Genomic DNA, 13,880 nt, shown 5'->3' on the forward strand with positions numbered 1-13,880 from the left:
TGTGTACGGCGATTCAGGACTTCAAAGATCAAGGAGTATTAATCCAAGTACCTCAAGGAGAAAAATGTATGGGAGTATATTCTCAAATATTTTTAGCCCCGAAACCAAAAGGAAAATAAAGAGCAGTCATAGACTTGAGGTATTTAAACAACTTCATAAGGAAAAAGAAATTCAAGATGGAAACTATGCAATCTACAATACAAGCCCTTCGAGAACAAGAGAAAATGGTAACACTAGATTTACAGAACGCATATTTGCACATACCAATAAGACCATGTCATCAAAAATTCCTAAGAGTGGCTATAAGAGGCTCCACTTCCACAGAGCACCTTCAGTTTTCAGCACTACCGTTCGGAATATCAAGCGCGCCAAGAGTATTTACAAAAGTATTAGTGACCGCTGTGGCCTTTTTAAGAACACAAGGAGTCTCAATAATACCATATTTGGACGATTGCCTTATAAAAGCAGATTCTCAGTCCATCCTGGAAGAACACATAAATCTAACAGTACAAATTCTTCAATCATTGGGTTGGATTATAAATTGGGAAAAATCCAATCTTTGTCCGTCAACAAAAATAAAGTTTTTAGGCATGATTCTAGATACCGAAATAGGCAAAGTTTCTCTACCATTGGAAAAGGCTTGCAAAATCAAAGACAAAGTGAAGTTGTTGCAAGAAAGGGAAGTGTCTTCTATAAGACAAGTAACAGAGGTCCTAGGACTTTTTTCAGCAGCCATAGTAGCCGTTCCCTGGGCCAAAGCTCATATGAAGGATTTGCAGGAGTTTCTAAATACGATATGGGATTATCAGAAAAAGTCCTTACACAAGAAAGTTCACTTACCACAAGAAATAAGGAGGTCACTTACCTGGTGGGTACAGACAAGGAATTTAATGAAGGGAAATCAATTGTTCCCGGGGCCCACAAAATGAATCACAACAGACGCAAGCAAAAGAGGCTGGGGGGCTCATCTTCAAGAAATTTCAGAACAAGGAAGATGGGAAGATGGTATGACAGATCTTTCAGCCAATTCATTGGAGTTGGAGGCGGTTTGGTGAGCCTTAAAATCTTTTGCCCCATATATAAAAAACGGAAATGTTCTGGACCATACGGACAATGTAACAACAGCATATTATTTAAATCATCAAGTAGGTCTAAGGAGTCAAGATCTTATGCACAGAGCAAAAAGAATATTCAAATGGGCAGAACGCAATTTAAACAGCCTTACTGCTCGACACATTTCAGGCCATTCAAATTTCAGAGCGGACTTTTTAAGTCGCAAAGATCTACATCCAGGAGAATGGAGTCTAAACCAAGAGGTGTTTTATCAGATTTGCAAAAGATGGGGGTTCCCAGACATAGACCTCATGGCTTCAAAACAAAACAAAAAAGTTCCAAAATTTTTCTCACTGACAAGCGGTCAAGGAGAAGTAGCCGTGGATGCGCTGGCCCAACCCTGGAGTTTCAGTCGTGCTTACATATTCCCACCAATTCCATTAGTGGGCAGAGTGGTCAGGAAAATACGACTAACCCCAGCGGAAATAATTCTAATAGCTCCAGCATGGCCAAGGAGGAGTTGGTACTCAGAATTAATCCAACTATCCATAAGCCCGCCATGGCATTTGCCCAGGAGGAAAGACCTACTAACTCAGGGGCCGATCTCCTATGCAGACCTAACTCCATTACAACTGACCGCGTGGAGACTGAGAGGGATGCGCTAACACTACAAGGCATTTCCCCAGCGGTAATCGATACCTTGCTACATAGCAGGAAGGTGGTTACTAATAATATATATCAAAGAATATGGACTCTATTTCGAAAATGGTGCATTAAAAAGAAATTGTCTCCGGAAACGGCCCCCATTTCCATGATTCTGGACTTTTTGCATGATGGGTTCAGAAAGAATCTAGCCCCGAATACTATTAAAGTTCAGATAGTGGCGCTAGGAGCTTTTAAGAACTTGGCATTAGCGGAACAACCGTTAATAAAAAGGTCGGTAAAAGCAATGCAAAACATCAAACTAAAAAGCAAACCATTAACACCAGTATGGGATTTAGATATGGTGCTTAAAGTCCTTCAGAAAGCTCCCTTTGAACCATTAAAAGAAGCTACATTATTTCATCTTACAATCAAGACTGTATTTCTGGTAGCCATCTGCTCGGCAAGAAGGGTTGGTGAAATACAAGCCCTGTCCTGTAAGGAACCTTACTTACAAATTCTTCAAGACAGGATCATTCTTAAAGCAGACCCTTCATTTCGACCTAAAGTTTCATCAAATTTTCATGTTAATTTTGAAATCGTTTTGCCTGATTTCTATCCGAAGCCTAAGAATGAACATGAAGAAAATCTTCATTTTCTGGATGTTAAAAGATGTATCTTAATGTATCTGAAAAAAGTACAGAAATTTAGAATATCTAATTGCCTGTTCATAACATATGCGGGTATAAGAAAAGGGAAAACCGCATCAAAGATGTCAATATCCAAATGGATAAAACAGGCAATTACTTTTGCATATACATCACAACAAAAACCAGTTCCGTTTGGACTATGTGCTCATTCAACTCGGGCAGTGTCAGCCTCATGGGCAGAAAGTGCTGGAGTTTCTGTGGACCAAATATGCAGGACAGCGTCCTGGTTAAGCTTCAAGACCTTCTCGAATCATTACAGGCTCAACGTGGGTACACCCAGGGAAGTGGCTTTCGCAAGAGCAGTCTTAGGTGCTGTAGCTAAATAACCCTACCATTGCTACTGCTTATCAACTCTCTATAGTAAGTGCTGCCAAGGGACGTGAGGGAAATAGGGAATTTAAATTGCTTACCGTAAATTCCTTTTCCCTCAGTCCCGAAGGCAGCACATTTTTTTCCCCCCCTTATTAAAAACCTTGGCATTAATGATGTGTATTGCTTGTTAATCACTGAGGGGTATTGGGGGTAGGCACCTTTATAGGGAGGAAGGGGAGGAGTGTTTTTTATTATGCTGGGCGATGTTTTCCTACCCTAGGAGGAGCTCTCTCTCTATAGTAAGTGCTGCCTTTGGGACTGAGGGAAAAGGAATTTACGGTAAGCAATTTAAATTCCCTGTTTTTTTACAGAAGTAGAATTACACCAAAATTCTTGCATATTTTGAAAGTTCAGGTTGTCCTGAAAAAAAAAAATATATTGAACATACTCCCAAAACTGCTGTATTATTTCAGAGTACTACCGGTCCTAATCTTGTGTCAAGACCTGGTGAAACTAGAAAATATAATGTTACAGTTTGTCTGGAATAAAAATATCCCACGGGTTAGTAAATCAGTCCTATATTGCGCTACAATACATGGGGGGGGTTTCCTAACTGTTGGAATTATTATAGAGTCACACAATTATCACATCTCCCAGTACTGTATGACCTAATATCACCCCCAATGTGGATTGATTTGGAAAATGTTTCTACGCTCCCATATGTATCATGTTCCTATCTTTGGGTTCCCAAGGGAATGAGAACTAAAAACTGCAGTGAGTGTTTCACCAACTCCCTCAAGATTATGGATACAGTGGCCTCAAAAAACCATCTATATACAACATATACACCAGCTGCTCCAATATTGGGAAACCCAAAATTCCCTCCACCAGTGTCAGTGGTGGATAAATAATGGATTCATTAAGTTATGTTCTCTACTGACACCTAGAGGTGCTTATTCCACGGATGCTTTCATTGGAAATTTCTCCTTACCCCTTCACGAATATTTTCAGGCCCACCAAATTTTGCATTTCATCTCAACTTGTTGGACCTCCTCAAGTTCTCAGAATGACCAGCTGTCTTTATTTGAGAGGCGGTGTAAAGATGGAACTAACCCACGGGGTGCAATTTCGATATTATATAGGCAGTTTAAAATTCCTGAAAAATTAACAGATTTAAAATATATCTGGTCATGGGAATCTGATCTAGGGAAACACTTATCAGAAAAGGACTGGTGATAAATGTGGGTTAATTTGAAGAGTAGCTCAACAAACACTATACTTTTAGAGGCAGGATAGAAGGTTTTGTTCAGATGATATTGGACTCCAGTCCAGCCAAGATATACCCGAGTACTAATGAGAATTGTTTAAGGGGACAATGGATCATATTTGGTGGACCTGTCCTAGTTAAAATGAGACCCATTTGTGGCCCTTTTGGGAGCTATTCCAGACTCTGTATCAAAGAATCAAGTTAAATTGCTTAATAGCCTTTTCTTGGCAGTGCACCAAGTGATAGGCAAATCCTGGAAGTCCTCATCTTTAAAATTTGACCTGGTGAAAATTAAAATGGACTGGATTTTCTGTAATGAGAAATTAACCAGTGTATTAAATGACCAACATCAGAAATGTTTGAAGGTCTGGCAGCCATGGTTACAATACCGATACCAGGGGGCCTTTCTGTAGCGTCTTATGTCCCTATAAATGAGGGTTTGAAAATCAATGTCAGTAACTCTATTATACATAGGAAGAGTTGAACAGTAAATAAGCAATAATTGAGAGGCAGCCTAAGTTTAGAAGTTTATTTACTTAAATATATAACATATCTATGATAATGCATTATTGGATGCAAGTCTGTATTTGAAAATGTTATATAGATGTTTAGACATAGACCTTGATGTAAAAACATGAGTGAACAATGTATCATATATGTAATGTACATGTTTTACATGGTAAGAACAAAGTGTTGTACACACGATAAGAAAAATATAATAAAAATTATTGATACCAGAAAAAAAAGCAAAGTCTGTGGACATATGGGCTGTTAGGGTCAGGAAAATTCTAGTTCTTCAGGGCAAAACTCAATCACTGGTAATTGTCTAAGAAAATCCCAAAGGCACTTGGCAAGATGTTGTTAGTGGAGTACCGCAGGGCTCTGTACTAGGTCCCTTGCTTTTCAACTTGTTTATTAATGACCTGGAGGTGCCATTGAAAGTACTGTTTCTATTTGTGCAGATGAGACTAAATTGTGCAGAACTATAGGTCCCATGCAGGATTCTGCCACTTTGCACAGTGATTTGTCTAAACTGGAAAACTGGGCAGCAAACTGGAAAATGAGGTTCAATGTTGATAAATGCAGGTTATGCACTTTGGCAAAAATACTGGGGCTTCTGGGTTGCCTTTGGCAGAAAGTTCTCCTCCCGTGACTCTCTGCCCCATTTAATACAAGTCAAGCCCTTATTTGCCCTTGATGCTGCTGACTGGCATTGCTTGCTACAGACAAGTTTATTATCTACAAGGACTCCAAGCTCCGTCTCCATTATGGATTTGCCTAGTGCAGTCCCATTAAGGGTATAAGTGGATATTGTTACATCCCAGGTGCAGGACTTTACATTTATCAACATTGAATCTCATTTGCCACTTAGCTGCCCAGATTGCCAGTTAGTCAAGATCCTGTTACAAAGGTGCCAAGGATTATTAATGGTTTAAAAAAAAAAAATTTCTAACGTGATATCATTGATGTTAAAGATTGTACAAAAATTGCTTTGAGTGAAATGTAGATTTATTTTTTGAGAGATAAAAACATATTGAAAATTCTGAAGTAGTCATTGTGGGGTTTGAAATATTGGAATAAGAATGTAATTATTATTTTGTATATCCTTGTGACTCTGTGTCTTTGCTCTTGGATGGTGATCTTTTATCTTTTCATTAGATGCTTTGATTGGTCTAGTTTGACAGCTCTACACATCACTACAGCAAATCGCTTCTCAGCTTTATGGCTCAAACCAGGTGAACGTCTGGGTCATTGGGTATCTGGAGACAACCCCTTGGCCTTTGGGCACTGGTGATCATATAAGGCACCTTAAGCCCATTGCTGCTATTGGGGGGAGGTCATTCTTCAGGCAATGGGAGGTGGTCACTCACTCCAGTCACAACTCTGATCAGGGGGAGCTGGGAGTGTCACAGTGGATGTGGAAGATGGGGAAGTTCCTGCCTATGTCTGGATAAAGTGGTGGAGCTTTTGAGTCCTGAGTGGAATTTGATGTACATCATGAAGGTGACCCTCAGCAACTTTGGAAGAGTCTCAAAGAGTGAGGTGATGACTCTTATTTGTTCCTAATATGTTTCTGACCCCTATTTGTTCCTAATATGTTTCTGACTCTTATTTGTTCCTAATATGTTTCTGACTCTTATTTGTTCCTAATATGTTTCTGACTCTTATTTGTTCCTAATATGTTTCTGACTCTTATTTGTTCCTAATATGTTTCTGACTCTGATTTGTTCCTAATATGTTTCTGACTTCTGAATGTTCTCATGGAACTTGGTTTAGTATAGCCAGGGGCAGAATATGTACTTGAATTCTACTAACTGATAAGATCTCTGCTTCAGATGTGCTTGTTGGAAGCCTGGCCAGATCCTGTTGAGCACATGGGATCTGTTGTTGACCAAGTGGTTTGATAAACTGGGGGTCTCCATGTTGTTGGATGAGTTCTCTCCTGTGGAGTGGATGCCATGCTGCCCAGGACCCCTGGTTCCCACTTGAGGCCTCTCTGACAACTAAACCAGGATCTCCCAGTCGCTTGTTGTAGGTGATGATGTTGACTTTTCCTACTAACGTTACTTGTAATAAAGATTTGCTTTCTATACTAGGTGTGATTTGTGAATTATTTCCAAGAGACTCATAGAAACATAAGCACAACAAATGCACAGCTTTAATAGCATCATCTTTCATGGATCATATGGAGCAGAGATGGAAGTGATGGTCTAGCAGCAGCACATACTGTTGGGATTAGCAGTAGCTGGAAGCAAAGGATTGCTGCAACATGAAGTATCTGCGAGTGTCTTGTTTGAGGGACCCAGTCAGAGGCAGAGGGGTGGGTGCATCCAACATGAACGGAATTGGGTTTAGGGTGACCTTTGCCAGAGGTAGATTAATGAATGGAATGATCTCTGGAAGCAGCGGCTGACAAACTGGAGGAAGGTGATTGTCTAAATGATAAGGGAATGAAGAAGAAATCAGAAAATTTCATGTTGTAAATGTCAATTGTAATACTTCTTCTCACTTTCTTCTACAAAACTCACCTTCTCTGGGTCTCACTGACTTGCTGCTTTCTCCCAGTCTCAGCAATGCTCTCTTACTATGGAATACAAAGTACAGTCAGGAGGACCAAAAACCTAGAACAATAATCACTCATTCTGCCATGGAAACCAGCTGCCTCACCCCTCAACATTTCATCATTTCATTCTCTGTAGTAGATTGCAATTGGCCAGGCAAATCACTTGTATACCTGAGTAGACACCTGAGGACTACACACCTGAGGAGTATAAACCTGAGGACTACACACATGAGGACTACACACCTGAGGAGTATAAACCTGAGGAGTATACACCTGAGGAGTATAAACCTGAGAGCTGCACACCTGAGGAGTATAAACCTGAGGACTACACACCTGAGGAGTATAAACCTGAGGACTACACACCTGAGGAGTATACACCTGAGGAGTATAAACCTGAGAACTACACACCTGAGGAGAATAAACCTGAGGACTACACACCTGAGGAGTATAAACCTGAGAACTACACACCTGAGGAGAATAAACCTGAGGTGTGTACCTAAGGAGTATAAACCTGAGAACTACACACCTGAGGAGTATAAACCTGAGGACTACACACCTGGGGAGTATAAACCTGAGGACTACACACCTGAGGAGTATAAACCTGAGGACTACACACCTGAGGAGTATAAACCTGAGAACTACACACCTGAGGAGAATAAACCTGAGGTGTGTACCTAAGGAGTATAAACCTGAGAACTACACACCTGAGGAGTATAAACCTGAGGACTACACACCTGAGGAGTATAAAACTGAGGACTACACACCTGAGGAGTATAAACCTGAGGACTACACACATGAGGACTACATACCTGAGGACATATCTGTGGAGTATAAACCTAAGTACAGCATCTGAGGAGTTCATACCTGAGGACTACACATCTGAGGAGTACAAACCTGAGTACATACCTGAGGAGTACATAGCTGAGTATATATCTGAGGAGGCAGTGGGAGGACTAAATGTCCTTTTGTTGGTGAATATGAATGAGAGGTGGTTGAGTGGTACATGTCTGTGTGAACTGAAATTACCTTTTTATTGGCGGCAGTGCTAGGACTGTGCTCCTATTTGGTGCTGGTTCTTGTTTCATCACTTGGAGTTTTTTCTCCATTTGAACTTCACAGAAATAATTTAGAACCTCAATAAATGTCACAGTAATGATGGGATCTGTCCTCTGCGCCTTCATTTTGGCCATTTTGCCAATATCCTATTTAAAAAAGATGTTTAAAGATGACTAAAGACCAGCAATGACAGAAAGTGAAACTGCAAATAGATTCTTTTTTCCTAGAAATGTCGATATATTTGATATAAGAAAGACTTTCATTCTATAGTGGTGGAACCAAGCTTCTCTTCCTTCTGCTTTATCATTTTATGCTCCATTACAGATCAGCAAATCTTTTAGGAAAAAGCCAAGAAAGTTATGTACCCCGAAAACTGAGTTGCAGGGAGAACTGCAGAAGGAGTGAGAGCCTGGACTCTGGTTAAGTCGACTACTGTTTAAAAGATACCAGCCCAGTGCCCCCCCATCATGATGTTGAGTTATTTGTCAATTGGGTCTGTAAGTTCATTTGGATACAACTTTGATGTAAAGTACTTGGATCTGTGGGTTCTTTTCTCACATTTCTGGGCTTGAAATACATTAGCAGAAACATCCACGTTCAGGGTATGGGGTGCAAGTCAGTAAGTTTAATAATGTAATTAACCCTTAGAGGGCATGATGCATATATTATTCCATTAAGTGCAGAACCTTCCCAGTCCAGTCTATGCAGGCGGTGAGGTTTATAACTGCAGCCTGTGGTACCACTTCTCTGTAGGTTGAGGGCCAATACTAACATTAGACATCTACATCTTGGCTTGAAGAGAACATCTTGATACTGATCAAGGAGGCCTCTTTATCTGCCACTTAAAGAAGGGTCCAAACTAGTGTTATCTGCCCAATGCAAGAACGGGCACGGTCATTCCCTTTCTACTAGTTTCTTCTGGATTTTTGGAGCAGAGGGGATCATTGTTGTTGTTTTTATTGATGAGTTCTTCTTACAATGTAGTGGAAGTAGAAAATCTACAGAAACATGATTCCAAGAAGAGTTCCTGGGACAGTGAGGATACTGATGACATGGAGCTGATCTACTTCTTCTTCTACATGTTGCAATAATCTCAGTCACAGTGAGTACTGCAAACAACAACTTTCCTGTAAGGATTGAGTTCTAGAATTAATTATAAAAGCTTGATGCTCTACTAAAGATCAATGTCGTTTCATGTAGCTACTCAATTGTGTATTAGGGTCTGTATCTGCCGTTCTACAGTTAGGGTTTGTGATCGGCACATTTTTTGGGCTGGAAAGGATTCACAGCAAAATTCGGAATTTCACCATCTGCACATTTTTTTCTGTGAAACTGCAACAAAACTTTGCCGCCAAAAAAGCTGCTGTAAGAAAAACGTCCATTGACTTTAATGCCCATTGATTTCGACAAAAAGTCAGCGAGACAAAAAAGGCGTCACAAGAAAAAATGGCAAAAGTTGTGTTTGCGTAATAAATACTGTATAAAAAATGTTATGTTGCCTATTGACTTCAATGGACAATCAAGCGGACAGATTTGATCATCACTAGTTAGGATCTGTACTTGACTCTCTACAGTAATGTTCTGTATTTGTCTCTCTAGAGTTATGGTCTGTATTTGCTTCTCTGGGGTTAAGGTCTGTATCTGTCTCTCCAGGGTTGGGCAGATGCTACAAGAAAGAAGGCTCTTACTAAAGACTTAAATTGTAGTATTTGTGCATTCAGGCCACTTACCGGATGTCTCCTACGTCTGCCCTTCTGATACTTTGCCTGGGTCTCAGGTTCTGATGATGAAACCACTGCCATCAAGAATTCCTAAGAACACAAAGCAAATCTTGACTGGAAGACTCTACACGGCACCAGTGATTGAAACATGTGGGTAGGTGCAAACGTGCCGCTGGGAAATGTCCCAACTAATGTACCAATTGTAACATTCATTTACCAATTATAACATGTTTTTATATCATGAATCTGATCTGGTTTACTGAGTGGCTACTGGGACACATGAGAAGAGGGAAAACATGTAATTAATTTGAATACTTGCATTTCCTTTCCCTCACCTTCAAGTGTTGGGTCCACTGGTGAAGCCATTGCTCACATATCTCCCTCACGTCTTCCCTTCTCTTCTTATTTGCTTCCCAACTGTCCCAAGAACTGAACTCCTTGTCCAAATACCCATGGGAGTCATGCACACCAATCTTCTTAAACAAAGCCATCATTTGCCCCCTGCAGAGAAAGAGTTACCCAGCTATGTCACTCTAGGGTTGCCACCTCACCCCTTTCAAATAAAAAATATGGAATTCACAGCCTGCATGACTTATTAGCAATTCATGCCTGGCTGCACATAAATCAGTTCAGTCTGCAGCATACATCTAAATGAATTGCTAATTAGTCATGCAGGCTGTGAATTCCATATGTTTTTATTTTTAAAGGGGTGAGGTGGCAACAATATGTCACGCCCTCCATGTGTATTGGGGCAGTCTCCCCTCATCATTTAACTCTTCCCTCCCTCTAACCAGTTTAGTTGCACTTAGTCTCTGCACTCTCTCCAGCTCATTTATATCCCTCTTAAGGACTGGAGTCCAAAACTGCCCCCATACTCAAATATCTGGACTGTCATTTAAATGGCAAAATAAGAAATGAGCAATGAGGCCACTCACCCCGGCAAATGTACAAGTGGAGTATAAATGAGCTACTAACGTATAGGGGCCCATTTACTTAGCTTGAGTGAAGGAATAGAGGAAAAAAACTTTGGATTTCAAATGTTTTTTTTTGGCTACTTCGACCATCGAAAGGGCTACTTCGACCTTCGACTAAAAATCATTTGACTATTCGACCATTCGATAGTCGAAGTACTGTCTCTTTAAGAAAAAACTTCGACCCCCTAGTTCGCCACCTAAAAGCTACCGAACTCAATGTTAGCTTATGGGGAAGGTCGCTTTTTTGGTCGAAGAAAAATCGTTCGATCGATGGGTTAAATGTGTGTGTCTGTATAGTGTATATGTGTATACGTATATTGTCTATGTGTATAGTACATAGTGTATACATATGTGTATATTGTCTGTGTATAGTGTGTATATTGTATATGTGTATACTGTATTTGTATATTGTATATGTGTATATGTGTATAGTACATAGTGTATATGTATGTGTATATTGGGCTGTGGTATGAGAATCAGAAAGTCCATATGATACCAGTAATCCCTAGGGGGTTATTTACTAAACTCTGAATGCGAAAATCACAAAATATTTGTGATTTTTTTTTCCATAAAATCAGACGTTTAAAAAAATCACTAATCTTTCTGAATTTATTAAACCCAAAGGATGGAAAAGGCTGAATCTAAAAATCCGGATCTCAGACCTGTTGAGGTTGCATATAATCAATGGGAGAAGTCCTAATGATTTTTGATGTGCGCTGGGTTTTGTGCAATACCCCAACATTTTCAGAGTTTTAGGTGAAAACTTCGAAAAAAACTTGAAATTCGGATGAAAAAATCTGAAAAAAAAAGTGAAAATAGCTTTTTTCCCTAGAATTGCAAATTTTCGGGAAAATGTAATAAATGTAAAGTTAAGTGTAAAAAAACCAGAGCGGATTTGATCGGAGTTTGTAGCAAAAATATTGATATAAATTCGGACTTTGATAAATAACCCCCTAAATGTTCCCTTCAAGTGAGAGGGTGATTGAGCCCCAATCTTACCGATAGGAATGAGGCAGCAGCACAAAGTTCACTATTAATTCCACAAGCAGCTCAGCACTTGTGCACTTCAACTCAATGAGACTGCGGAGACAAGCGAAGAGAAACTCTCGATCCTCAGGGACCTGTGGGACATTTCTATGTGAGATTGGTCTCTATAGGCAGTTACATGAGCACAATGTTGTATTTAAATCTATGGGCCCTATTCCAGAACCAGATGACACTTTCCAAACCCACAATGTCAACCCAAGGCCTTAGAGAAAGGCGTCAGTCTGACCCACTAAAATGTGCCTCTTAGTTTTGTCTTCCACTGCTCCAATAGGGTTTTATTGAACTAGAGAAAGTACAGAGAAGAGCAACTAAGCTGATAAAGGGAATGGAAGGGATCAGTTATGGGGAAAGACAAGCTGTGATTGGTTACACTGGAGAAGAGACAGTTAAGGGGGATATGATCATTATATATAAATATATAAGGGGGATATGTCACTATATATAAATATATAAGGGGATATGATCACTATATATAAATATATAAGGGGGGATATGATCACTATATATAAATATATAAGGGGATATGATCACTATATATAAATATATAAGGGGATATGATCACTATATATAAATATATAAGGGGGATATGATCACTATATATAAATATATAAGGGGGGATATGATCACTATATATAAATATATAAGGGGGATATGATCACTATATATAAATATATAAGGGGATATGATCACTATATATAAATATATAAGGGGATATGATCACTATATATAAATATATAAGGGGGATATGATCACTATATATAAATATATAAGGGGATATGATCACTATATATAAATATATAAGGAGATATGATCACTATATATAAATATATAAGGGGGATATGATCACTATATATAAATATATAAGGAGATATGATCACTATATATAAATATATAAGGGGGATATGATCACTATATATAAATATATAAGGGGATATGATTAGGGATGTAGCGAACGTCGGAAAAAAAGTTCGCGAACATATTCGCGAACTTGCGCAAAAATGCGAGCGGTTCGCGAACGGTTCGCGAACCCCATAGACTTCAATGGGAAGGCGAACTTTAACATCTAAAAAAGACATTTCTGGCCAGAAAAATGATTTTAAAGTTGTTTAAAGGGTGCAACGACCTGGACAGTGGCATGCCAGAGGGGGATCAAGGGCAAAAATGTATCTGAAAAATCTGCCTGTGTGTGCTTGGAAGAGATAGTGTAGGGGGAGAGCTGTTAGTGATTTCAGGGACAGATGATAGTAAGTTTGCTGGCTAGTAATCTGCTTGATACTGCTCTGTATTGGAGGGACAGAAGTCTGCAGGGATTTGAGGGACATTTTAGCTTAGGTAGCTTTGCTGGCTAGTAATCTACTGTTCTCTTTAAACAACTGCCATACGTTGACCTTGTAGGCATTGTTTGCCCAGTTTTTTTGGACGCAGCCACTGAAGCACAGTTGCCAGAAAAAATATGCCATATAAATGCTGAAAATAGTCATTTTTTTGGTTGCAGCCACTGAAGCACAGAGGCCAGAAAAATTATGCCATATAAATGCAGAAAATATGCATTTTTTTGGACGCAGCCACTGAAGCACAGTTGCCAGAAAAAATATACCATATAAATGCTGAAAATAGTCATTTTTTGCCATACGTTGACCTTGTAGACATTGTTTGCCCAGTTTTTTTGGTTGCAGCCACTGAAGCACAGAGGCCAGAAAAAATTAAACCAGTAGGGTTTGCACCCTAGTTTGTAACGGTGGCGGAGGGAGGAGGACGCTAAAGGACAGCTGTGTGTGGAGTCATGAGGCTTGAAGAGAAGGACAGCTGCATAGAAGTCAGAACAAGTCTTCCGGCGTGCAGTAACCCTCCGAGATCCACCCCTCATTCATTTTAATAAAGGTCAGGTAATCGACACTTTTGTGACCTAGGCGAGTTCTCTTCTCAGTTACAATCCCTCCTGCTGCACTGAAGGTCCTTTCTGAGAGCACACTTGAGGCTGGGCAAGACAAGAGGTTCATGGCAAATTGTGACAGCTCTGGCCACAGATCAAGC

The 13,880-nt window shown here is 39.8% G+C and overlaps 1 protein-coding gene across 1 annotated transcript in view; it reads right to left on the reverse strand.

The window, feature by feature from the left end:
• Nucleotides 1-6,625: 6,625 nt before the first annotated feature.
• LOC108695493 (WD repeat-containing protein 97) overlaps nt 6,626-13,880 on the reverse strand; it is a 41,477-nt gene continuing 34,222 nt past the window's right edge. The window contains exons 19-24 of the mRNA XM_018224048.2: nt 11,799-11,920; nt 10,161-10,326; nt 9,835-9,915; nt 8,075-8,250; nt 7,014-7,069; nt 6,626-6,920 (exon numbers count right to left, since the gene is read on the reverse strand). Of these exons, the coding sequence (XP_018079537.1) occupies nt 6,721-6,920; nt 7,014-7,069; nt 8,075-8,250; nt 9,835-9,915; nt 10,161-10,326; nt 11,799-11,920 (801 nt within the window). The 3' untranslated portion in view covers nt 6,626-6,720. The remainder of the gene's footprint in view (nt 6,921-7,013; nt 7,070-8,074; nt 8,251-9,834; nt 9,916-10,160; nt 10,327-11,798; nt 11,921-13,880) is intronic.

This window comes from Xenopus laevis, chromosome 6S (genome assembly GCF_017654675.1).
Source record: "Xenopus laevis strain J_2021 chromosome 6S, Xenopus_laevis_v10.1, whole genome shotgun sequence".
NCBI lineage: Eukaryota > Metazoa > Chordata > Amphibia > Anura > Pipidae > Xenopus > Xenopus laevis.